This window comes from Salmo salar, chromosome 05 (genome assembly GCF_965601325.2).
Source record: "Salmo salar chromosome 05, fSalSal1, whole genome shotgun sequence".
Classification (NCBI taxonomy): domain Eukaryota; kingdom Metazoa; phylum Chordata; class Actinopteri; order Salmoniformes; family Salmonidae; genus Salmo; species Salmo salar.
This window is the reverse complement of record NC_138295.1, coordinates 43774355-43802342: the sequence shown is the minus strand read 5'-3', so window position 1 is coordinate 43802342 and position 27988 is coordinate 43774355. Positions and strand designations below refer to the sequence as shown.

The window sequence follows — 27988 nt, the reverse complement described above, 5'->3', positions numbered from 1 at the left end:
CATTCTCTCTTTCTCCCCTGACCCATCTGTCTATCTCCTCATTTGAATTCCATGCTGTCACAGTTACCAGCCCTTTCAAGCTTAACATTCTTATCATTTATCGCCCTCCAGGTTCCCTTGGAGAGTTCATCAATGAGCTTGACGCCTTGATAAGTTCCTTTCCTGAGGATGGCTCACCTCTCACAGTTCTGGGTGACTTTAACCTCCCCACGTCTACCTTTGACTCATTCCTCTCTGCCTCCTTCTTTCCACTCCTCTCCTCTTTTGACCTCACCCTCTCACCTTCCCCCCCCCCCCCCCCCCTACTCACAAGGCAGGCAATACGCTTGACCTCATCTTTACTAGATGCTGTTCTTCCACTAATCTCATTGCAACTCCCCTCCAAATCTCCGACCACTACCTTGTATCCTTTTCCCTCTTGCTCTCATCCAACACTTCTCACTCTGCCCCTACTCGGATGGTATTGCGCCGTCCCAACCTTCGCTCTCTCTCTCCCGCTACTCTCTCCTCTTCCATCCTATCATCTCTTCCCTCTGCTCAAACCTTCTCCAACCTATCTCCTGATTCTGCCTCCTCAACCCTCCTCTCCTCCCTTTCTGCATCCTTTGATTTTCTCTGTCCCCTATCCTCCAGGCCGGCTCGGTCCTCCCCTCCTGCTCCGTGGCTCGACGACTCACTACGAGCTCACAGAACAGGGCTCCGGGCAGCCGAGCGGAAATGGAGGAAAACTCGCCTCCCTGCGGACCTGGCATCCTTTCACTCCCTCCTCTCTACATTCTCCTCTTCTGTCTCTGCTGCTAAAGCCACTTTCTACCACTCTAAATTCCAAGCATCTGCCTCTAACCCTAGGAAGCTCTTTGCTACCTTCTCCTCCCTCCTGAATCCTCCTCCCCCTCCCCCCCCCTCCTCCCTCTCTGCGGATGACTTCGTCAACCATTTTGAAAAGAAGGTTGACGATATCCGATCCTCGTTTGCTAAGTCAAACGACACCGCTGGTCCTGCTCACACTGCCCTACCCTGTGCTTTGACCTCTTTCTCCCCTCTCTCTCCAGATGAAATCTCGCGTCTTGTGACGGCCGGCCGCCCAACAACCTGCCCACTTGACCCTATCCCCTCCTCTCTTCTCCAGACCATTTCCGGAGACCTTCTCCCCTACCTCACCTCGCTCATCAACTCATCCTTGACCGCTGGCTACGTCCCTTCCGTCTTCAAGAGAGTGAGAGTTGCACCCCTTCTGAAAAAACCTACACTCGATCCCTCCGATGTCAACAACTACAGACCAGTATCCCTTCTTTCTTTTCTCTCCAAAACTCTTGAACGTGCCGTCCTTGGCCAGCTCTCAAGCTATCTCTCTCAGAATGACCTTCTTGATCCTAATCAGTCAGGTTTCAAGACTGGGCATTCAACTGAGACTGCTCTTCTCTGTGTCACGGAGGCTCTCCACACTGCTAAAGCTAACTCTCTCTCCTCTGCTCTCATCCTTCTAGACCTATCTGCTGCCTTTGATACTGTGAGCCATCAGATCCTCCTCTCCACCCTCTCCGAGTTGGGCATCTCCGGCGCGGCCCACGCTTGGATTGCGTCCTACCTGACAGGTCGCTCCTACCAGGTGGCGTGGCGAGAATCTGTCTCCGCACCATGCGCTCTCACCACTGGTGTCCCCCAGGGCTCTGTTCTAGGCCCTCTCCTATTCTCGCTATACACCAAGTCACTTGGCTCTGTCATATCCTCAACATGGTCTCTCCTATCATTGCTATGCAGACGACACACAATTAATCTTCTCCTTTCCCCCTTCTGATAACCAGGCGGCGAATCGCATCTCTGCATGTCTGTCAGACATATCAGTGTGGATGACGGATCACCAGCTCAAGCTGAACCTCGGCAAGACGGAGCTGCTCTTCCTCCCGGGGAAGGACTGCCCGTTCCATGATCTCGCCATCACGGTTGACAACTCCCTTGTGTCCTCCTCCCAGAGTGCTAAGAACCTTGGCGTGATCCTGGACAACACCCTGTCGTTCTCCACTAACATCAAGGCGGTGACCCGATCCTGTAGGTTCATGCTCTACAACATTCGCAGAGTACGACCCTGCCTCACACAGGAAGCGGCGCAGGTCCTAATCCAGGCACTTGTCATCTCCCGTCTAGATTACTGCAACTCGCTGTTGGCTGGGCTCCCTGCCTGTGCCATTAAACCCCTACAACTCATCCAGAACGCCGCAGCCCGTCTGGTGTTCAACCTTCCCAAGTTCTCTCATGTCACCCCGCTCCTCCGCTCTCTCCACTGGCTTCCAGTTGAAGCTCGCATCCGCTACAAGACCATGGTGATTGCCTACGGAGCTGTGAAGGGAACGGCACCTCCATACCTTCAGGCTCTGATCAGGCCCTACACCCAAACAAGGGCACTGCGTTCATCCACCTCTGGCCTGCTGGCCCCCCTACCTCTGAGGAAGCACAGTTCCCGCTCAGCCCAGTCAAAACTGTTCGCTGCTCTGGCACCCCAATGGTGGAACAAGCTCCCTCACGACGCCAGGACAGCGGAGTCAATCACCACCTTCCGGAGACACCTGAAACCCCACCTCTTTAAGGAATACCTAGGATAGGATAAAGTAATCCTTCTAACCCCCCCCCCCCCTTAAAAGATTTAGATGCACTATTGTAAAGTGGTTGTTCCACTGGATATCATAAGGTGAATGCACCAATTTATAAGTCGCTCTGGATAAGAGCGTCTGCTAAATGACTTAAATGTAAATGTAAATGTATCTGCTTGAGGGGGAATATACACGCTGTGACTATAACCGAAGAGAATTCTCTTGGGAGGTAGTACGGTCGGCATTTGATTGTGACGTTTTCTAGGTCGGGTGAACAAAAGGACTTGAGTTTCTGTATGTTATCACAATCTGACCATGAGTAGGTAATCATGAAACATACACCCCCGCCTTTCTTCTTCCCAGAGAGTTCTTTATTCCTATTACTGAGAACCCAGCTGGCTGTATGGACGGGGAGAGTATATCCCAAGAGAGCCATGTTTCTGTGAAACAGAGTATGTTACAATCCCTGATGTCTCTCTGGAAGGAGATCCTCGCCTTGAGCTTGTCTACTTTATTATCCAGATTCTGAACATTAGCGAGTAATATACTCGGAAGCAGTGGATGTGTGCACGCCTCCTGAGTCAGACTTGAAGTCCACTCCGAATACCTCTTCTCTGCCAGCAGTGTTTTGGAGCAGCCTCTGGAATAAATGCAATTGCCCTGGGGGGTACGAACAAAGGATCCAATTCGCGAAAGTCGTATTCCTGTCGTAATGCTCGTGAGTTACCGCTGCTCTGATCCAAAAGTTATTTCCGGCTGTATGTAATTACACAAAAATAATTTGGGGCTAATAATGTAAGGAATAACAAAAAAAAATGTATGCTGCCACCACCATGCTTCACCGTAGGGATGGTGCAAGGTTTCCTCCAGGCCAAAGAGTTCAATCTTGATTTCATCAGACCAGAGAATCTTGTTTCTCACGGTCTGAGATCCTTTAGGTGCCTTTTGGCAAACTCCAAGTGGGCTGTCATGTGCCTTTTACTGAGGTTTGGCTTCCATCTGGCCACTCTACCATAAAGGCCTGATTGGTGGACTACAGCAGAGATGATGGTTTTCCTTTTGGAAGCTTCTCACATCTCCACAGAGGAACTCTAAAGCTCTGTCAGAGTGACCATCGGGTTCTTTGTCACCTCCCAGACCAAAGCCCTTCTCCCCTGATTTCTCAGTTTGGCTGGGCGGCCAGCTCTGGTGGTTCCAAACTTCTTCCACTTCAGAATGATGGAGGCCACTGTGTTCTTGGGGATCTTCAATGCTGCAGAAATGTTTTGGTACCCTTCCCCAGATCTGTGCCTCGACACAATGCTGTCTCGGAGCTCTACGGACAATTCCTTCGACGTCATGACTTGGTTTTTGCTCTGACATGCACTGTCAACTGTGGGACCTTATATAGACAGATGTGTGCTTTTCCAAATCCTGTCCAATCAATTGAATTTACAACAGGTTGACTCCAATCAAGTTGTAGAAACATCTCAAGGATGATCAATGGAAACAGGATGCACCTGAGCTCATTTTCAAGTCTCATAGCAAAGGGTCTGAATACTTATGTAAATAAGGTATTTGTGTTTTCTATTTGTAATAAATTTGCAAAAATGTCTAAACTTTTTTTTTTAAACTTTGTCATTATGTGGCATTGTGTGTAGAATGCTAGGGATTTTTATTTATTTAATCAATTTTAGAATAAGGCTGTAACGTAACAAAATGTGGAAAAAGTCAAGGGGTTTGAATATTTTCCGAGGGCGCTGTGGATAATGATGAAATCATGTAGATGTCCCGTGCTCTGCTCTCTCTGTTCGCTCTGCTCTTGCACCTCAAGGTGCTTATGCACAGCCAATTACCTCTGGTGATTCACTGATAAAAAAAATATAAATGACATGTGAGCATAGGGCAAGGGCTAGGGCTAAGGCTAGGACTGAGGCTAGGGCTGGGCGCTAGAGCTAGGGCTGGGGGCTAGAGCTAGGCCTGAGTCTCGGACTAAGGCTGGGACTGAGGCTAGGGCTGGGGGCTAGAACTAGGGCTGAGACTGGGACTGGGGGCTGGGGACTAGGGCTGAGGTTGGGACTGAGGGCTCGCGGCTAGAGCTAGGGCTGGGACTGAGAATTGTAGTAGAGGATATAGGGCTTGTCTATACCCTAGGCAACACAATGACTAGGGTCTGGTTTCAATTAGGGACTCTTTTGGCATAGAGGAACTACTTCACTGCCTACGTCGATAAGGAAGAAAAAATTATCTGGGAACTCTTCAAACATATCACGAGGCAGACATGCCAGAACATTGCTGTTCAAAACCAAAGTTTGCAGTCTAAACCTTTGCAGTGGTTTTAGTCAAGGTAGTTGACGCAAACTAGCCACTTACGAAATGCACTCATTAAAAATAACCTCTGTGATCTCCATCTTGCTAGCTAATATTTTGTATTTTATTCAAGAGGATATATAGTGACGTAGGCAGCGACGTAGTTCCTCAGAACCTAGTCACTGTTTCCTAGGGTCAAGTTTTCCAGACTAGTATACTGCTTGAGGTAACTACTCTAACTAGATACCTGGATGCTGTGCTGATGGAAATCTGATTCACCCCTTCCTTTCACCTTCCGTTCCATTATGACTCTATGTGGTTAGCATAATAGCCCCCAGCTGTCTGATGCATTTGATTGTAATTGGCTGAGTGGTAGGTGGAAGGTGCTGTGGTGACATGTTCCTAATAGCTGTACTTTAATCTACAGGAGCACATTAATAGCCATGCTACATCACAGCAGGTTGCTTTAGCTCCCAGCCTCATCTGTCTATCTGTCTGCCAACTTCACCCTGAAATGAATATTTTTCTAATTTTTATCCAAAGGCCCTGCAGTGTTTACTGTATAATATCTGATAAGGGTATCTTACTGAAGGTGGTATAACCTTTTACTCTTGAAAATTAGGAGACTCTCAGATAGAGAAGACTGTGGTGTTGTGGATGGATAAGCTCCTTATATGTTTGTTGGAAACATCTAAGGGATCTCTCTGCTGACAGTCTGTTTTTCCTGCCCACTGAAGGGTAGGCAATGACAAGACCCTAGGAGGCTCTTCTCTTGTTGAACATGACATTAGTAGCAGATTTCCTATAATGGATGCTCCCCATGATGTGCAGGCAGCCATAGGCCATGCATTCCATAGGGTTTAAACACAACATCTGCTTTTCAAGTGTGTGTGTATATTTGCACGCGTGTGTGCATGCTACTTGCTTGTGTGTGCGTGTGAGAGAGAGAGAAAGACACCAGACACGGAGGAAGAGGAAGCCATCCCACCACGCCGGGTGGCTGGGCTTAGGGCTGGAGATAAACTGTTATTCAGAGGTTCACCAACGCTTTTTCTACTGTGTGTGTGTGTTAGCATTGGCCCACCTCTGAGAACATCCCTCCTGAGATAAAGGGGAAGGACTTTGGGTACTCCACCTGCAGTTCAACATCAAAAGATTGCTCTGTCCACATTTATAGCATTTTATAAACAGGATTTAAAGTAATACGAAAAGAAGTTAAACAGCTATTATTTTCAAAACATTTTATTTCTTTTCTTTTCTCTAGGTGGTTTGCTTGTTTAACGTGGCATAAGCCAGTATACATTTGCTGCTATAAAATTATTGCATCATACCAATTACATCTCAATCAGATGGAACTGGCGAGGTCCAAAAGAACAGGTGGTGACGTCCACTTCCAAACCCAAAGAACAGACTGTTGTTTTTGCCAAGGATTATCCATCAATTAAAGCAGATGCTTTTCCTTTCATTTCTTCCGCATCACAAGGACCACAGCATAACCACACTGAACAAAAATATAATTGCAACATGTACAAGTGTTGGTCCCATGTTTCATGAGCTGAAATAAAAGATCCCAGAAATGTTCCTTACGCACCAAAAGTGTATTACTCTCAAATTTTGTGCGCAAATTTGTTTACGTCCCTGTTTAGTGAGCATGTAATGAACACGGGGGAGACAGAGAGCTGGTTTCATGCGCAGAGCGCAGTAGGTGTTTAATGAAAGGGACAATAGGAGGAGGCAGGTAGCTGGGTCCATGGGCAGGCAGAAGGTCATACACGGTAGGTCCAAAAATGGCAACAGTACAAGCAGGGAATAGGCAAAAAGGCATCGAGAGTGAGGCAGGCAAAAACTATCATACACAGGAGGAGAGAAGGATGGAAAAAAACAACTCCAAAAAAGTGTGTGTCTCAAAACAAACAATACCTCACAGTGACGGGGTGCAAGGAACTTAACTAAATAGTGTGGGATGATGACATGCAGGTGTGTGAACAGGTGATTAGAATTCCGGTGATTGGGATCTGGAGAGTGAGCTGAAAAGTGGGCTGCGTTCCGGGGATCTAAGTGTTTGGGAGTGTGAGTTGGACACAGACGTTACAGAGCATTTCTCCCTTGCCAAGATAATACATCCACCTGACAGTTGTGGCATATCAAGAAGCTGATTAAACAGCCTGATCATTACACAGGTGCACCTTATGCTGGGGACAATAAAAGACACTCTAATGTTCAGTTTTGTCACACAACACAATGCCACAGATGTTGACATGCTGACTGCAGGAATGTCCACCAGAGATGTTGCCAGAGAATGTAATGTTAATTTCTCTAACATAAGCCGCCTTCAACTTCGTTTTAGAGAATTTGTCAGTATATCCAACCGGCCTCACAACCGTAGACCATCTATCTGTATGGCATCGTGTGTGGGCAAGCGGTTTGCTGATGTCAGAGTTGTGAACAGACTGCCCCATGGTGGCGGTGGGGTTATGGTATTGGCAGGCATAAGCCACGGACAACAAACACAACTGCATTTTATCATTGGCAATTTGAACGCAGAGAGATACTGTGACGAGATCCTGGGGCCCATTGTCATGCCATTCATCTATCGCCATCACCTCATGTTTCAGCATGATAATGCACAGCCCCATGTTTCAAGGATCTGTACACAATTCCTGAAAGCTGAGAATGAACCAGTTCTTCCATGGCCTCCGTACTAACAGATGAGTCACCCATTGAGCATGTTTGGGATGCTCTGGATCGATGTGTACAACAGCGTGTTCCATGTCCCGCCAATATCGAGCAACTTCGCACAGCCATTGAAGAGGAGTGGGACAACATTCCACAGGCCACAAGCAACAGTCTTATCAACTCTATGAGAAGGAGAGGTGTCGCGCTGCATGAGGAAAATGGTGAAACACTCACTACCGAGTTCCAAACTGCCTCTGGAAGCAACATCAGCACAAGAAATGTTCGTCAGGAGTTTCAAGCACCCACACACAAGCCTAAGATCATCATGCACAATGCCAAGTGTCAGCTGGAGTGGTGTAAAGCTCGCCGCCATTGGACTCTGGAGCAGTGGAAAGGTGTTCTCTGGAGGGATGAATCACGCTTCACCATCTGGCAGTCCGGGTTTGGCGGATGCCAGGAGAACACTACATGCCTGAATACATAGCACCAACTGTAAAGTTTGGTGGATCAGGAATAATGGTGTAGGACTGTTTTTTATGGTTTGGGCTAGGTCCCTTAGTTCCACGGGTTGGCTAGGCCCCTTAGTTTGGGCTAGGGCTAGGCCCGTTAGTTCCAGTGAAGAGAAATATTCATACTACAGCATACAATGACATTCTAGACAATTCTGTGCTTCCAAATTTGTGGAAACCATTTAGGGAAGGCCCTTTCCTGTTTCAGGATGACAATGCCCCCGTGCACAAAGAGAGGTCAATAGAGAAATGGTTTGTCGAGATCAGTGTGGAAGAACTTGACTGACCTGCACAGAGCCCTGACCTCAAGCCCATCGAACACCTTTGGGATGAATTGGAACTCCGACTGCGAGTCAAGGACTAATTACGCAACATCAGTGGCCGATCTCACTTTTTTAAATTATTTTTTATTTCACCTTTATTTAACCAGGTAAGCTAGTTGAGAAAAAGTTCTCATTTACAACTGCGACCTGGCCAAGATAAAGCAAAGCAGTGCGACAGAAACAACAACACAGAGTTACACATGGAATAAACAAGCGTACAGTCAATAACACAATAGAAAAAAAGAAAGTCTATATACAGTATGTGCAAATGGCATGAGGAGGTAAGGCAATAAATAGGCCATAGTAGCAAAGTAATTACAATTTAGCAGATTAACACTGGAGTGATAGATGAGCAGATGATGGTGTGTAAGTAGTGATACTGGTGTGCAAAAGTAAATAAAAACAATATGGGGATGAGGTAGGTAGATTGGGTGGGCTATTTACAGATGGACTATGTACAGCTGCAGCCATTGGTTAGCTGCTCAGATAGCTGATGTTTAAAGTTAGTGAGGGAAATGTAAGTCTCCAGCTTCAGTGATTTTTGCAATTCGTTCCAGTCACTGGCAGGAGAGAACTGGAAGGAAAGGCGGCCAAAGGAGGTGTTGGCTTTGGGGATGACCAGTGAGATATACCTGCTGGAGCGAGTGCTACGGGTGGGTGTTGTTATCGTGACCAGTGAGCTGAGATAAGGCGGAGCTTTACCTAGCATAGACTTATTGATGACCTGGAGCCAGTGGGTCTGGCGACGAATATGTAGCGAGGGCCAGCCGACTAGAGCAAACAGGTCACAGTGGTGGGTGGTATAAGGCGCTTTGGAAACAAAACGGATGGCACTAATGCTCTTGTGGCTGAAATGAAGCAAGTCCCCGCAACAATGTTCCAACATCTAGTGGAAAGCCTTCCCAAAAGAGTGGAGGCTGTTATAGCAGCAAAGGGGGGACCAACTCCATATTAATGCCCATGATTTTGGAATGAGATGTTCGACAAGCAGGTGTCCACATACTTTTGGTCATGTAGTGTATTTCCTGTCCTAAGAGAGATGTAAGGATGACTAGAGTAACAGTTAAAGGAAGACAGCAGAGAAACAAGGTGAAGGAGGGACAGGGGATATATACACAGGGGCACAGGGAGTCACTGTGAATTAATTTGGTTTTCAATATGAAAAGTACAATTTGATTTATCTGTATCCCGTTAATCTGTCATCTGGAGATGTAGACTTGGCAGACCCGGCCGCTTGGCAGCCCTCACTCCTGCACAGCTGGCTTTCCACTCACTCCACATTTTCCAGCCTTTGATATTGATATAGATGTAACCGAAGTCAGCCATGGGTCCCCCCCCCCCGATTGCCCCATCCACCCAGGCCATGTCCAACTATTGTTCCAAGGCCTGTTCTCCCAGTCTAAGGACAAGCTGGCCAAACACTCACACACTGCTCCCACACAGGCCTCCTGCAGATTACCTGGCCTCTACCTGCTGCTCCAGACCATGGAGCAGAGAACAGCCTGCCTTTAGCCTGCCCTAACCCTCCCGGCCCAAGCCAACACATGTGGAGAGGAGAGGAGAGAGCTGGCTACAGCCTGGAACAGAACAGCCCAGCCCAACTAACTAGATGACTGGACTGGAAAGAGCCTTTGATGAAGGAGGAGTGTACAGCTGGAGATCAAAGACAAATAGCTCTGTGGCAGATCAGATCACAATCTTTTGGGCTTGCTTAATATGTGCAAAACCAGGAATATGTTGTTATATAAAGGCTGTGCCATTTGTCAAATGAATAGACGCCCTTCTAGACAATCATTGAAAGAAAAACTACACATATTGGCAGTGATGACTGTATAGGAATACGGATGTAGCCTAGGCCCCTGTCATGGCAGTAGATAAACAGGGCATCTCTGATTCCCTCATATGTCAGAGTTTACACCAGAGGTTGGCTCCACAATTCTATGTTTATCCTCCTGGGCTTGTGTCTATTCTCTATTTTCTAACCTAGCCTACAGCTGACCTCTCCAGTGGCAGAGTGGTGTAGCCTTGGACTGAGTTTATCTCTCTCTCCTCTCTTTGAAATCAGGGGGAGTGAAAAAACCCTAATTGGTGTCCAGACCCCCCCCCCCCCCCCCCCCCCCCCCCCCCGCAGTCAAACACCAGGGTTTGCTTTCATCTCATGAAAGCGGTGCTGCTCTCTGATCCCTGTATGTGCTGGGCGGCTCATTTGGCATGCAGGGTGTGTATCTGGTCTGCCACGGAGCCTGGGGAGGCTGAGACTCTTCTCCTCTACTCTCCTCTCTGACCAGCTAGAGCCAGAACCAGAGTCTAGCTCACACCGCCCTGGTCCCATATCCTCCCCCTCACATGCTGGGCCTCAGTCCCTCCCTCTACCCTCTACCCATGCACCCTGGCCTGCACTGACAGCTCCCTCCCAGATCACGGCTGCAGTAGAGCCTGGGCCTCCTATATGTAGGACACCTCTAATGGCTCTCTCTCTTTCTGTCTTTCTTTCTTTCTCTCTTTCTTTCTGTCTTTCTTTCTTTCTTTCTGTCTTTCTTTCTTTCTCTCTTTCTGTCTTTCTTTCTCTCTTTCTGTCTTTCTTTCTTTCTCTCTTTCTGTCTTTCTCTCTTTCTGTCTTTCTTTCTTTCTCTCTCTATCCCCCCCTTCAGTCCTCCAGACATTGAAAATATAACTACTATGTTTTGACTTTAGTTATACTGTTAACTGACTGTAGCCCTTTGTTATTTTTTATGTATCATGCTTACTTAGCATTTTAATTTTTATTTCTGGAGCTGGTTACTTTATTGTGTGCCATTATGTGACTCAGTCCATAGTTTACCTTACCCCTCATCTCTCTGGCAGGCCCTCTTGTTTGTTTTAATTTCACAGACCTGTCAAGCCACTCAGGTGTCTGTTCGCCTGCCACCAGCAGCCCTACATCCTCTACATCATTTTCTCTGTCTTGGTCACAGTCGGCAGAATTTGTTTTTTATTACGTCACTCAGGCTCTCTACATTTGCTTTTGTAACTCGCAGGCAAAATGTTTTACTCCTCTGTATGTGCATGCGGTTGCCTGCCTTTGTGACTTCCTCTCATAAATCCACTCTCTTTCCCTGTCCCCTCACTAGCTAGAGCTATTAATTGTGCTGTGTGAGTCCACCGTCTGTTACCCCCTGTTAAAGGTGCAATGGCCATTTCAATTAATGATATATTCCCATTAATTCCTGAAGAACGTAACTCACAAATGCCCCACAAGCTACCATTTGGCTGAAGATAGAATGACAGATTGTGACTTTAAGGCAGCCTGTCTGTCTGTTTCTATAGAAGGTTTCAGCAGGTAAAATTTCTCCTCTAGCCTTGAATTAGGTATGACCTAACATATCATGAGCCCAAAGCACAGATGTAGGAAATTGTACAAAAGGAAACTGTCTGTTCAGGAAAATAGATGAAACGTGAGGAAATGTAATGTTGAACATCAGAGGGGCTTTGAAATTATGAAACATCTCCATTATGTATTTATGTGTTTGCATTTGCTGACAGTCTGTTTTCTGGGAATAAATTCACGACAGAATGTCTCAATAAAGAGCCACTCCAGTTAATTTAAACTGATGGAGAAGCTAAATAGAACCCAACTAACGCTCTGCTATTGGCTAAATTGCTTTGAAATTGAAAAATGGAAATGCAGTAAGATGGAAAAAGACAAATCTTTGATACATAATCTTGTTTCCCTACTCACAATCATTGATTAGTACATTTTTGCCATATGGTTTTAAGAAAGTTTGTCGATTCTGACATTGAATTAGGTCATATAGCCTACAGACGTGGTAGATTACTGTAGGATATGGCTTTACTCAGACGCTCGCTAAAACCACATTTCAACACTTCCCATGGGAGCAGTAACAAGGCATAAAACATTTCTTCAACATATGTGTTACATACATCCAGTTTATTATTCTAGAATAGAATATGATGTATTTTTAAGCAGTCTTGCTCTTGGGTGCACTTACAAAAAATATGTATTTCTACACTCTCAATTATCCCCTGTAGTCCCTGGCTATTTGTATCTCTGATATGATATGAGCAACAGGATGTCATTTGTTACACGATGTCTTTCATCTGTTCACAATGTGACAGACAAGTTATTAGTCGGCAGCTTGATGTGGTGTTGTACATTCCAGCCTCCTGCCAGTGATAGATACAGCTTGCCAAATAGACACTAAAACATAGCTCACCTGCCTGCCTTACCTGCTCTTATTATGTAAATATATCATCCTGGTCAATTCGAAGAGAATGCATATACAGTAGCTTGAAGTGCTTTATTAAATGGACTAGGTGTAGAGTTATTGCCAGATTTCATACCAAGACACAAAGTGCATATTACAGATGTAGGATCTTAATTTGAGACAGTTTGCTACAGCAATAAAATAATCCTGCTGCAACAGGAAATCTGAATTATTATGTGGATTATAATTAATGGAGATTTTTGTAGGGGTTGATCATTTCAAAGTGGAAATTACAAATTACAAGTTTTAAAGTTCTCCTGGACAGGGTGATCAAATTAAGATTATACATCTGTACATACTCTTAAAGAGGGGGCTTGGGGAGGGATTGGGGAACCTGCTTCATCTGACTGTCAGTCTCCATCATAAAAGTGTACCGGGTCCACAGGGCGGCCATTTTTTTAAGTGCAAATGAGCAACACCGGGAAGAAAAGAAGACAGCGAAAAAAAGAGAAAAAAATGTCTGGAAGCTCTGCAAATTATTTATGTTCTTATAAATCCCTCTATTTTTTTGCTTTGCAATGAAAAGGATAGAAGGACAGAATAACACTGCAATACCAAGCCTTCCCAGGGTTAGCCATTCCCCCCTCCTGCACCCAAGACAAAGACGGAGGACAAAGACGCCTCGCAGCATACTCATCTCCATGTATGGTTTATGCCATGTAGGCATGCTGCTGTATGTTCCATACAAACAGAGGCTGGCGTTTGATGTTTACACTGCCTCATTTACTCCACTGGCCTATATTATGCCTTTTGTTGTGAATTATAATCATAGCATACAGTGTATTTTAGAGGGAGTGAAGTCACATTCTGTACATCAGATGTGCAGTATTCATTTAGATCATGATATTTTGACATGTCGAGAGTCACTTGTTTAGTGACATCTCTGCCATCATATACATGCGACATGAATCGGCTTTGCTCTTTCCATGATTAATAAAAAGCTATGCTAAATGAAACTAGCGTAGTAATCCACCATTCACTGTGCATCTCGACATCTCCTCCCTCCCCTTTGTCTAAAGTATCATCTCTTAGGCTGGCGTATGTTGTGCTAAGCCATTTAGAGTGGCTTTCTGTGTTCTGGAGAAGGACCAGCACCTCCTGTTTGGTTAGGAGCCTCAGCAGATGCCTGATCATAGGCAGCCAAAGCAGACTGGAGGAGTAGGAGGAAGCAGTGACTACAGTGAGGGACTCACTACCTGAGAGGGGTTAATTAAATCATAGGAGTGATGTGTGTAAGGGTCTGCTGGGACAACCAGGTGTCATCCAATGGCCAGGTAGTTGACACCTAAACGACTTGGGATGATACCACATGTCAGCCATCTTGAAGGCCTGGGATGTTTTGTTTAGTGGCTTTATAGATGGCTTTATAGATTTTTAAGAGACTGCAATTTTATCTTCAATCTTTTCGAAATCAGCCTGCAAACATTGTTGTGAAGACAAATTCAACAGAAAATCTTGTCATGTTAAATGCTATTGTTTTTACCGTGGCGACGAAATCCATTCTTAGACACACCCCACCTGCCTCAGATAGACAGCATCTCCTCTATACTAGCTTCCACTTAGTGATGTCACAGAAGTTTGTGTTTATGTGGGCTGAGCGACACCCCCGGATCTCACACGTCTCGTCTGACATTTGTAGATGTTTATTCTCCGCCATCTGTCTTTGACAAATAACTTCAAGCAGAGCTGCTACAATAAAGTAGGTCTGGCTTTCTAAGCACTTCATAGTGGCTGCTGCCTTGTCAATATTCAGAGAGATTCACAGGGAATCACTCAGTCACTCAGCCCCTCCTCTGGGGCTTCCAGCTCTATAGTAAACCCTCCTCCCTTTCAAAGCAGCTGCCACTCATAGCACAAGTTATACTGGGTGACAGAAGAAGCCACTACAGCAGTATACTAATACGTCACACAGCATAATCATTGTAGAGAGGCCTGTTGTTAAAGAGCTCATCAAGCTATTGAACATCATGACTGAATACACAGTGATACAACTACAAACAGTGACTAGACTGTTATTTACTATTGATTGGAACAAACAGTAAATCAATTAGCTAGTGTTATATTATAACTATAGCGGGCTGACTTTCATCTCCCTGGGCACAGGATAGGATGTATGAGAACAATGAGCTTCACACTCACTGGGGACCCGTGTGGCTCAGTTGGTACAGCATGATGTTTACAACACCAGGGTTGTGGGTTTGATTCCCACGGGGGACCAGTATGGAGAAAGAAAAATAAAAGTAAGAAATGTATGCACTCACTACTGTAAGTCACTCTGAATAAGAGTGTCTTGTGGATGTGTGTATGTGTGTGTATGTGTGTGTGTGTATGTGTGTGTGTGTGTGTGTGTGTGTGTGTGTGTGTGTGTGTGTGTGAACCCAGATTGCAACAGACATCATGGATGTGATGATTCAGTGGGAGAAGATGGATGCATGCACACAATGGACTCCATCTATGATGCTAATGGTGACAGAGTGCTGTAGCACTGTGAGGAAGAGGTGAGAGGTCAGGTGTGTTGGTGCTAATGCACTGTTTTAGTGTAGTAACAGCTGTATTAGCATTGTATTAGGATGTGCCACACGCTGGATGACACACTTCCGTACCATCCACCCCCACCCAGCTTGAGGAGAGCGGCTGCCTGTGTGTGTGGTGGCGGTGTACTGCAAATGCGCTGCGACAGCCCGCTCAGCCCCGCTCTCAGACAATCAGATTAATTGGAGCCGAGGCCATTAGCCGGCTGGAATACATTATTGCTTTTGCCGAAAGAGCAATATCCTAACCTTGTCATCCCAGTCCTTGTTTACCAGAGCAGAGACAGCGTCAGAGCAGAGGAGATGAGGGCTGTGCGTCTGCCCGTCTGCCTGCCTGCCCGCCCGACTGCCACTCCCAGACACACTGTCATCTCGTGGCAGTGGCTTTTGGCACAGAGCATTCTTTCTATTCAAAGTGCCTCTCACTGCTGGTAGGGCAGCTTATTCTCTATGGCCCTATTGACTGTACTTTAAGTGTACATTTATGTTTTATGTGTATCTATGCACCCTGGATACAGCTTCAGCCCTGAGGTCAGGGGTGAAGGCTTTAGTGACTATTAACAGTGAGTGCTCAATGGGCTCAGGATTTGAGGATGATCTCTGCATGGTGTTGTGAGACGACTTCCTGTCTGTCTAAAGCCCTATGTCTGTGTCTCTCTGAGAGATGGCTAGCTGTGTGTTGGTTGGCATGAGTCAGTTAGTGTGATCTAGCCAGCTAGTTATCCATCCACGTGTGAGTGTGACTCAGTGACATGCACAGAGACACGGGCTAGAAGAGCCACTGTTTACTTTTCAGTCTAGTGCAAATACTCATCGCAATCAGTGGCTCTGACGTCTCCCCAGCCACATGTGTGGGTGTGCGTGCGTGTTTGTGTATGTGTCTGTGTGTCGGGCTGCAATCCTCTGTTGGGGTAATTAGATGGGCCTTGGTGTGCCTTTCCACACACTCTCCAGATTTTCAGCTCATTTATTTATGTGTTTTCACTGTGAATCCACTCTCCCTTCAATTTATGTTCTCTTGCACCCTGTCAAAACACACTCCTCTTCACTTACCTCCTCCCATCAAGTTTTATTGAATACATTTTTCATTTGTGTGTTTTTCTCTGAGAGTGTTATAGGCAGGTGTTCTCAGAGCCAGAGCGGCTGTGATGATTAATGTCGTTTGGTGTTAATCCTCTCTGCAGGTCCCCTCTGAACCTTTATTGTTGGCCGCCAATAATGAGCGAACTCACTCGTGGCATCCGAAGTTCCTGCATATTTACAAGCTAGCGCCAGCTGACTCAAGCCATAGGTAAAGTGCTGGCCAACTCTGAATGTTTCCTGTGGTAGATAGCTAATGTTCTAACCTTTTTATTATTCAATACCATGCCATGCTTTTCTATTAAATATACAGCGTGAGGGATCACAGATATGATTAGCATCAAATCCAAAAGGCACAACTCAACTGACACCATAATAAAAGGAGCCAATTAATGGGCCCATTTTATCAGCGCAACCTGAATACTTGGCTTTGGTAGCATCCCAAATGGCACTGTATTCCCTATGTAGTGCACTACTTTTGACCAGGGCCCACATAGGGCTCTGGTCAAAAGTAGTGCACTATGTAGGGAATAGGGTGCCAATTGGCATGCATTCCTTGCCTATATTAGGCCAAGCTAACGGATCACAGATTCATCTCCAACTAATTTGACATAGGCTCTGCTGTTTTCCCCTAAACAGGACATCATTAAATGGTCAATATGAATACAATAAAGGATTTTCACTTACAGGGTTGCTACAATAGCAGGGTGAGTGTTGAGCAGAGCAGGAAGCAAAGTTTACAGTACTAAGAGCTGGCAGCTGGCGCAGAATCGATCTACATTACAGTGATAAATACAGATTGTCATCCTGTTTGCATAACAAACCTGGGCCGTCTACAGAGGCACAGTACAGTATTAGGATGACATGATAATATCCATTTTTACATAACCAATTCCATTTTATAAAGACTCCTCCAAACCATTATGTTTTGTGTAGCGATAGTGGATAAAATGGATATTGATATGGTATGAGTGCATTCTGTATCTGCTAGAGGTAATTTTTTATCTCTCTCCCCTAGTCTAAATCCCATGAGTAACGATGGGCAAATTGCTGCTTCATTTGATTCTTAGCTGTAGCTGGAATGAGTGTGTCAGCGTTTGGGATGTGGCTATTCGTAGAGGCCAAGTGGAGGAGGGTGGTCTGACACAGTGTGCCCTGCTCCTCTACTCTACTCTGCTCTTCCCTGCCAACACACAGCACAGCATCAGGACAATGGGACACAAGGGGGCCAGGGGAGGGTGCCACATCTGCAATAGGGAGTTAGGCGCAGCACACACTCTCTCACACACAGGCACAGGCAAACACACACACCCGCACTCACATACACACACCCAAACATTTTTGCTATTTCCCAAATTTGAATGGCTTATTACTTTAATCTCCTTTCCCTCATGGCCAGAGATCTGACATATATTATCCAGCCCATTCACCATCAGTGGTCACGAGGGACAGGAGTTCTAGGAAAGCAGGACATTAAACGATTGAATTTAAACACAGCCTTATTCGGCCTGAAGCCTGAATGTGAATGTGGGAGTGCATCCAAACACCAACTCTCACCATCACACCTTTGTTCCCTGCAGGTTAGCTGCCATCAAGGTCAGAGCCCTGTATCCTCTATAACTGATTTGTGTAATTAAAACAGCCGTTATTTCTCAGTTCTCTTAATGGCACATTTAATCTCACTTGGCCAGAGTTTTATTCGCAATAGTTGGAGTCTCTACTAAATTAATCACAGTCATGCAACGTGCTTAATGTGTGTTCCTTTGTTTGCATCTTAATTTACTTAAGGTTTATACCCCTGAGCCGCAAGTCTATTAGCATTCTCCTCACCTCTCTCCCTCCCTCTCTCTCTCCCTCTCTTTCTTTCTCTCTCTCTCTTTCCTTTCCCCTCAGACACAAACACAGACCTTTCTGTTATATCCAGAGGATAAATAGTTTTCTAAAATGGTAACCTCGGTAATGAGAGTTTTACCCTCTTTCCAACAGCTGTAATTATATCTGTCATTGACGCAATATTAATACCTAGGCTTGTTCTATTGACTATTACACCTTTGCTAGGGTAGAACAGGATAACTTAGTGGTTGACATACAGGTAACCCACATACATAATAGTATAGTCAACTCTGACGTACTCAGATAGTCAATGACACTGATACTCATACATGCTTCAGGGCGGACACACCTGCTACAACACATGGAATGATTATGATAGGTGGAGGTGATGTTATTGGTCTCTGTGGTTCAGGATCCAGACGTCCTATTGGCTGAGCCCTGATGACTGGCTGGCTGGCGGTGGGTCTGTGATGGTGGGAAGCCTTCCAGACCATAGGCTCTAGGATTTAAATTCTGAAATACATGTAGTCTCTGGGCAGTTTGGATAGTTTAGAGTTCAAAATGTGACTTTTCAACAGTGCTCTACTTTTTGCTTTTAACACAAGATAATTTCTGACATCTTGCCCTCTGCTCTTGTTGTGTACTTTTTTCCCGAGCCTCTTTCCCATAATGGTTCAAGGTGCTATAAAGGCAGGCTTAGAATGTTACACCACTCTTAAAACAGGATCAATCTTACTAACAGAACAATGACAAGCCAAGGCTCCAGAGACAAAGGCCTATAATGAAGACACAAGTGTGTGAATACAACCCAGCAGCTCAGACATGTACAGTAAATGCATAGTTATTGGAGACAGCACATAGGCAATGTGTTAATTAACATTTTTCAGCACAAGGTTTCAGTGGCTTTTCAGCATGGCCCCATGGTCTTGGTTGAATTTTAGATTAACCTGGACAGCAATGTTTCAGTAGATATAGAGCCTAAGATATCTCTCCATCCACTCCATATAGGCATGTTTTGGAATGACGGAGGACCCGCCCTTTGTCTGACCATAATATCCCGACCAGGAAAAACTCTGGGCCCTAGTGATGACTGAGTGTCTGCCTGGCCATGTTAAATCACACTAGTGTAGTGGGGCCAGAGGATGACTCTCTGAGTAGTGCAGAGTAGAGAGGCTGCCTGGCAGGGACAGGGAGTGTGGCGATGTGGCGATGTGGAGAGAGCCTCAGTATAATTCATCATGCCTGTACTGTGCTGTGCTGTGCTGTGCTGAGTGTGACTGGGCAGCAGAAGGCCTCTAAGTGAATTAGGATACTGTTGAAGTCATGCCATCGATCACAGAAATGCTGTGCCCCATAATTCATTTTCCGTAAGTGTAATGGTCATAATTTTGGAGCACCAGGTTTCACGGGGAAGGGTGGGAAGGGGTTGGAGAAGGGGGAGGGGGGAAGGGAGTCTTTACTGTATCCCAGGCGCGTCCTAACAGTGGCCACCCCCCTTTCCCCCCTTCCTCCACCCCCACTCCCCTGAGCACAGTGACTTGTAATTTAATCAATTAAAGGCTATAATAGATTTAGGGGCAAGAGGAAGTGTAGATTATTGGTTTGGAGATCTGCAGCGAGTTATTCTTTGGGGTGATTTATAAAAATAATAGAGTGCACTGCATGCTGAGGATCATTTAATAACACAGGGCGCGCAGAGTGAGGACAGACAAATTATGGATGACACCCCTCCAGCGGTCCAACTCTCACGCTCACTCTCCCTTTTCTTACTCTCTCTCTCTTTCTCTCTTCCCACACACAGTCTGTACTACAGACACCACACTCTCACATTCACACACAAGCAAAAGCACTCATACACACATTGGAACATTCACATAGTACTGTATGGCTGATATAACAATGAACGTCTGCATCCTCAGATTCCAGGCTTGGGTGATTCAGTGTCATGGTGATAAAATGATACTGCTAGCATTATTGAAACAGCTAAGCTAGGCTTTACACCTCAGAGGGTTGAGAGCAGAGCCTGGCAATGAGAAGCAGAGTGCGAGAGCCTTTCTCCTTTCCCAGAGAGTCAGTCCAATCAAACAGTGCTCTGAGCACCAGCATAGGTTTCAGTCTCCACAGACCAGCATGCCCGAATTTCTTCATCTATAATTAAGGATTCCACTTTATTGAAGGGTAGAAAATGACAGTTCTGCCCTTGGATATGTGAATCTGGGGGATAAAAGGGAATGGTAATGTAACCTGCTCAGGGTTGCCCAGCACCTCATCAGCAATAGATGTTTAAATAATTAGAAAGTACAAACAAATAAGGAAGAAGCAAGGGGAGAGCAGAGTGACGGCCTTCACTGAATCAATGCGGGACTGGCTTGTCTCAACTGACTCACTCCGTTACAACAGCCAGCCAGTTGGCTCCAAAATGTACCCAGGTCTAGTTTAATGAGTCTCCATCCACCACCTTCAGATGTTGCCCTGCCTGCCTCTTCTTTTGATAGATCTGTCTCTTCTCTCTCGTCCTGCTGTCTCTCTAGTTCCACTGTCTGAGGCTGGAGGCTGGCCACTCCACCGCTCGCCTCATCAATTCCGCCACAGGCCTGTGTCTATCGGCCTTATTGATCTCGGATTATGGTATCAGTGTAAATAGAAGGAGAAAATCACAAATCGATAGCAGACTGTTCCTAAAGCTGCCAATTCAGCCAGCTGTGGGCAGTGGGATTGTTGGAGGTTGGTCTTGTTGTGACCCTTGATGATCCCATGGGAGATAGCCTTGCTCCCGCATTTTCTTCTCCCTTTCCCATTGTATCTTCTGTTCTGCTAATGACAAGTGAGTACCAGCTGTGTGTGTGTGTGTGGGGGGGGGGGTGGGGGTGGGGGGGGGGGGGGTAGAGTGGACGTGTTTAACTATTCTTGTGGGGACCAGAAGTCCCCACAAGAACAGTACACAAACCAAAAGTTTACCAACTGGGGACATTTTGTTAGTCCCCACGAGGTCATATGCTTTTTCTAGAGGGTTTAGCGTTAAGGCTAGAATTAGTGTTAGGTTTAGAATTACCTTTAAGGGTCGGGGCTAAGAGCTAGGGTTAGTTTCAGGGTTAGGAGCTGAGGTTTAGGTTTGGGTTAAGGTTAGGTTTTTGGGTTAGGGATAGGGTAAGGGTAAGAGTACGTGTTAGGTATAGGGTTAGGGGTTAGGGGTTAGGGAAAATATGATTTTGAATGGGACTGAATTGTGTGTCCCCACAAGGTTATCTGTAGAAGACTGTATGCGTGCGTGTGTGTGTTGCTGGAGAGAGAGAGAGAGAGAGAGAGAGAGAGAGAGAGAGAGAGAGAGAGAGAGAGATATTGTGAGTGGTTAATATCCCTCTCTTTTTATCTCCACATTGCACTGGCCTGGAAAATTGCTTCATTACTAAACATTGAATATTTATGGTGTAAACAGTTCCAAATATCATAACTTTACTTATTTATTAGGTTTTTAATGAATGCTCCAAGTCGTTTGGTTTGTGTAATGACTACATCAGGATTCTGTCTGGGTCTGTCTGGCAGCGTCTTGTTCAAAGAGTTGTACATAACTGTAGATAATCTGATAATGTGACCAGATGGAATGATACTGTAGAGCTGCCCCCCCACTCTTTAGATCTCACTGTGAATCCATGCCTTGACAGAACAGCTCCTAAGAATCTAGAAGACTCCACTGAATTAGCTGGCATAAATGGTGTAATATATGCAGTAGAAGAATAAACCCTTACTATTACAGACAGAAGCAACAATGCTAGTACCAATATGTACAGACAATAGTCTAAAGATATATCTCCCCCCTGTGTGTGAACTGTGTGAGTTAAAAGCTGTTAGTTTTGGAGTATACTGCTATCCCACTCCCAATGGGCCTCGTGAGGTGCCTGGGACGACAGTCTCTCTGCTGGAGAGACATTTTCTTCCTCCCTCTACTCCCAGTCTGTCAGACTGGCTCCCTCCATACAGTTTGTTTTGGGATGAGGAGGAAAACCCATTAATTATGAATGCCATTACTTTGTTTACACATTAATAGTGCCACATTTGGTGTTGAAATGTAAATGTATGAGATGCATTGTGTGTGGCCCTTTGTTCTTAACCTCTGTGATTAAAACACATCACAGTGCATTGTTTTCATTAGCAACATATGCAACTCTTGTTGTTTTTTTTAGCTCTGTTCTTTGATTCTATGAATTACGACAGCAAATAAGTCATTATTGATTTCCCTGCCTGCCACGGATTATCATCAGTCTGGATGGAACAGCCAGTTCCATGGACAGAAGACAATGTTCTAAATGTCTTTATTGTCTGCTGTGATAAAGGCAGCTCAGCACTGAGAGGAGAGAGACAGGTTAGAGAGGATAGGACGGTGTTCTGAGAGCAGAGCCTGTTAGCAGGTCAGAGGTTAGTGGGGTAGACTGAGGTGAACACGCTGAACGCAGACAGCAGCCATTGTTCTCCCACCCCTTATTTTCCCACATGATTCTGTCATCTGTCAGCCCAGGCTCACCTCCATCAAGTGGAAGAAAGGAAATTAAGTGACCTTACCCCGCTGCCATTCTTCACTCTGAAATAGAACATTAGAGCTTCCTTTTTATGAAGTATTTGCATGCACAAGCACCACTTGGAGAGGCTGAGTGGTGAAAGAAAGAATGTCTCCTAGAGGTCTATTTTAAACACTTTAATGGCACCTAGGATAGTAATTACATCTCTTCTTCCAGAGAATGAATTGGACAACACTTGGGTATTGGAAAAAGCCACAGTAGTTCTACTACATAAAACATATTTTGAATGTAGAAAAAGAGGGCAATCTTATAACTATTCCTATAACAATTTATTGTAAACAATTACATACAGTCGAGACAAGTACTCCGTCGATCTGTCAATGGTTGCCTTATCATTTCAGGTATGCATTATCTCAGAGTGTTGTGTGTATATGGATAGTTATTTGCTGTTGGCTTGTTCTAGTGCTGGCTCTGTTTGTGCTGACACCATTCTCAGCAAATGAAGGAGAGATCACACAGACAGACAGGCAGTGTTGCTGTGCTGGCACAGACAGACAGACAGACAGACAGACAGACAGACAGACAGACAGACAGACAGACAGGACAGACAGACAGACAGACAGACAGACGAGACAGACAGACAGACAGACAGACAGACAGACAGACAGACAGACAGGGGGGGGGGGGACAGACAGACAGACAGACAGACAGACAGACAGAGACAGTGGTGCTGTGCTGGCCCAGCTCCCAAGAGCCTATTGGGCTTGGCCTTGGACTCATGAGCAGAGCAAGGACATGATGCCATGTGTGCTACTGCTGTGCCATCCTACTGGCAGCAGGCAGTGGCGGGCACTGCCAGGGCAGGCCATAGGAGCACCATGCCACACTACATTACCCACAGGGTCTTGGCCTCTTCCTCTATATTTAATAATTAACCTGACCTGGCTGTGAGCCTCAGAGTCCACTGGTCCTGCTCTCTCTAGCCTTGTACTGTAATCCAGCTTTGGAACCAAACTGCCACTAGGCAAGCCCTGGGGGCAGGGAAGCTAGTGACTCCTCTAAGGACCTGACCTGGCTCAGACAAGCTGGACATGTTAGCAAAAGGCTATTGGTCCATGGCACAGAATTTGGGTTAAGTGTGGTAATTTAACACATGGCTCTTTTTCACTGCAGAGTTTCGTGCCACCGCTATGTCCCCGAGCTGATCTCCAAGCTGTCTTGGTCATGCAGCCATATGCCCCCTCACCCTGTCACAGAAAAACACAGTCATCAATGGGGTGTTGACAGAAAAGACCCCCATCGCTACCCATCATGTTCAATTTCTGCGGTCCTGTCCAGTGTATCTCCGGGTCTTATCATATAACCATGCTTTAGTCTGTAGTGGATGGAGTGTCTTTAGAGGGCTTCAGTAGTGTAGTGTGGCTTTTATTGTGTTATAAAGCTTAGGCCTTTGAGGATCCAATAGCTGAACCAGTAGCGTGACAGAGAAGGTTGAAAGAGTGTGGAAGAATAAGTACGTAGGTGGTGAGAAAGCAAACTGCCTCCTTAAGGCATTTATTGTCAACCGCTAGAGCTGTTACTTTCTCCAGCAGTAAAGTACAGTACGCCCCTGCAACACCTTTAGCTAGTCTAGTGTTGACACTTTCAATAGGGAGAATAAATTGCTTATTATAAAGCATTATGTCAGTGTCCTTTGTTCTGCAGTTATCTGTTGTGTTTAATGAAAGGGGAAGGGTTTATTTTTCAGATACATTATTCTCTGAATAACATTTTGCCCTAGTACAACACGGAGCGAGAGAGAGAGGGAGAGAGAGAGAGAGAGAGAAAGAGACAGTGCTTGTGCGTGCATGTGTGTGTTAATATGTTTATAGTATTGTGTATATTAGTGAGCCTCTTTTTACTAGTCTTTACAGTGGTTTGCATGTTGTGACTGGATGTGTGTGTTGGTAGAGTCAGCCTGGTTTATGCTGCTCTGCCTGCATCTCAGGGCTGGATGGAGGGAGAGAGGGATATAGAGAGGCAGATGGCGCTGTGTGATTGATGGGGCTGTCTCCTGCTGTCTGCAGTCTGTGTGGATCTGGGAGTCATGTCAATGACAGGTGGACTCATCTCGTCCAACTCTGTGTCCGCCGCTGAGAGAGCCGGTGCCGCGGCGGAGTGCTGAGCAGAGAGAGCACGGGGCCGGGTGTGTGGCTGGCGCCGAACATGAGGCAGAGCACAAGGCTGCTCTTAGCAAAACGATGACAAAAGAAAGCTGCGTCACAGCACATCAGTGCATTACTCACTCCAGTGGAATGAGATCAGTCCGGTGTCACAGAGGGCTAGGTAGTGCTGCCGGAATATGAGGCTGGATGAGAACAGCTAAAGTAAAGATTTATCTATCACACAATCTATGTTTATGTATAATATATCTTGCCTTCTTTTTATCTAAATGTTTTTCTTTATATTTTCAATTTTTTCTCTCTCTCTCTCTCTCTCTCTCTCTCTCTCTCTCTGTCTCTCTCACTCTCTCTCGCTTTCTCTCTCTCTGCTACCCAGCATCCCTGTGGCCACGTCTCGGACCACTGACCCGGGCCTCTCCAGCGGTGCCTCGGGCAGCTCCAGCGAATCAGAGAGCAGCTCCGAGTCAGACTCAGATAGTGAGAGCAGCTCCAGTGACAGTGAGTGTAACGGGGCCTCCCGGACCGCCACCCCAGAGGTACAACACAATCACTCCTTACTATACTGTACCAACCAAGCATAGTCAGAATAAAACTAACTGAACTATCAACCAATACTCAACCAGTATTATGCCATAGAGGGAAACATGTACCCTATTATTTTAGGCTCCTGAAAGACACAATATTACACTAATACCATCTAATATCACTAAAACAACATTTTGATTGAGGGGAGAAAACTTCCCGTCTACTCTAATATCCCTATAATTTTGATAGGATTAAACTAGCAGACCTTCTTGGTTTAGACCTCCACTGTAGAGACTTGCATGACACCTAAAGCAGCTAAAGCACCAGGCACAGTTGTATTCCACAGAGGGGCAGTCTGTTTGACCCGGGTAAATATTTACCACAGTGCATCTGGGCACCCTCTACAGACCATGTGACTTCCTGTCCACCAGGGAACAGCCAATGGGAACAGCCAGGAGGACCAGGAAACGGCCCTGTCTGTCTTTAGGGATGTCTATTTCCCTCTCAAAGTGCACTCTACTGATGGTTTACTAAAGAGTTCCAGGAGGGCCCAGGAGTTTTCCAGCAGCCATGTTAGATTGTTAATGTAGTATTGCTGCAGGTGCTTTTAACTCCAAAATCCCCCTGCCCAGAACAGCTTAAATCCACCACCCCAACTGATGGGATGTAAAGGCTGGGGCTTTCACAGATGAAATAGTGTGGAAGATTAAATTTTATGAATGCTTGCATCAGACTGGAGAGTGTGTGTGTTAGCCCCAGCTTTACACTCAGTGGTTTTAATGCTTCATTCCTTAGTCAATTCATTTCCAGCACTTCCTTTCCGAATGATTTGCTATCATTTAGGAGATCATTCAAGACAGTCTTTATGATTTCATATGAAAGATTTATACTTGTCTAGGGGCATAATGGTAGAAAACAAACGATGTGAGATAGCATGGTTGATGAAAACATGGCACTCAGAGACTGCCGAATGGCACAAGGAAATTATGGGAGAGCACTACTCAGTCTGTCATGAGTTTATGAGAGCCTATTTTAATGGCCGCTTCATCACAAAATGTTGTCATTGGTTTGCGGGTGTCATAATATAACCCTGAAGAGACAATTGAATTATCACATTTTACTTTCATGAGTCAACACAGTGTTTTATGAAGCTACGTAGTCTACTATCAAACCAAACTTGGATCTAACTGTATATTCTTTGTCCTTTCTGCTTTTCTTCTCTCACAGCCTGAACCTCCATCAACAAACAAATGGCAGCTGGATAAGTGGCTGAACAAAGTGACCCCACACAACAAAGCACTTATCAATACCCAGCCAGAGAGAGAGAGCCATGGGCTCAGCAGCTCCCAGCCTGACCACAGCCAACAGGCCCCTGAGGGCCAGGGCCCGGCCCCAGGGAAGAGCAAGCCTGGCCCCACCGCCGTGCTGGCCCCAAACGACCCCAAGGAACGGGCCCTCCTCAGCCCCATAAGAGAGAAGGCCAAGCCTAAGACTGGACCAAAAGTCTCAGAGGGCAAGGGTTCAAAGGTCAAATCCCCAGCCGTGGTGGCGGTGGAGCCAGCCCCACCCAGGCGCAGCTTGGGGAAGAAACAGCCGAAGAAAGTGGAGCGCTCGTCCAGCCTGGAGGAACACACCTCCTGGTCCAAGCCCATCAACCCCACCATCAGCACTACCCCCAAGGAGAAGGACCCTCCATCCCTCCTGGAGCAGCCCAAGTCCAGGACCAAGAGCACCAGTGGGAAGACTGCCCCTAGGAAGGAGCCTCGCACCACCACTACCACTACAATTACTCCAGCTCCTCCTCCCCTGGCCCCAGTCCTGGAAAAGAAGAAGCACAGGGGGCCCAGCAAGATCATCCCCAAATCCAAGGAGTTCATTGAGACAGAGTCTTCGTCATCTGAGTGCCACTCTGAACCAGAGGAGCTGATCAAGATCCATAACCCTCCCTGTCCAGGACCCAGCAGTCTGCAGACTCTCAAAGCAGCCAAGGACTGCAACAGCAATATCCTGACTGTCAGTAGCCTTACCAGCACCTGCAGCTCTTCCATATCCATCCCAGACCCTGGGGCCGTGGACCTCCTAGGGGACCCCCTCTTCTCCTCCGTCCCCATCGTCCAGAACAAACTGCTGTCCCCTCTCAGGGACTTTGAGGACATCAAGTCACTGTGGGTGAAGATTGAGCTGAGCTTCCTGTCTAGGGTTCCAGGGCAGGACCCCCCTGAGCCCCCTTCTGTGAAAGTTGAGCCCCGGGAACCACGTGAACCCAGAATTAAGCACAGACGACAGTCCCCCGCCAGTCTTCAGTCTACCCCTGTTGAGAAACCACCTAGCAAGGCCAAGAGGAAACACAAGGCAAGCACAGAATCTTTCTCACTCTTTTTTTCTCTATTGGTACTGGCTGGTATTGGTTTATAGGATAATGGTTAGTGTGTCAATGGAGGAGCAGTGAGAAACGTGTTAGTAGTATGTTCAATTTGGGCCGGTAACCAAAAGGTTGCTGGATCGAATCCCTGAGCTGACAAGGTGAACATCTGTCGTTCTGCCCCTGAGCAAGGCAGTTAACCCACTGTTCCCCGAGCTCCGAAAACTTGGATGTCGATTATGGCAGCCCCCCGCACCTCTCAGATTCAGAGGTGTTGGGTTAAATGCGGAAGACACATTTCAGTTGAATGCATTCTGACTAGGTATCCCCC

General features: G+C 46.1%; 1 protein-coding gene across 2 annotated transcripts in view; it reads left to right on the top strand.

Annotated features, from left to right (window-relative positions):
• LOC106604958 (AF4/FMR2 family member 2) overlaps positions 1-27988 on the top strand; it is a 179281-nt gene that overhangs the window by 134918 nt on the left and 16375 nt on the right. For both annotated transcript variants that reach the window (XM_014200135.3, XM_082975226.1), the window contains 2 exons: positions 25147-25306; positions 26523-27647. In XM_014200135.3, the coding sequence (XP_014055610.3) occupies positions 25147-25306; positions 26523-27647 (1285 nt within the window). The remainder of the gene's footprint in view (positions 1-25146; positions 25307-26522; positions 27648-27988) is intronic.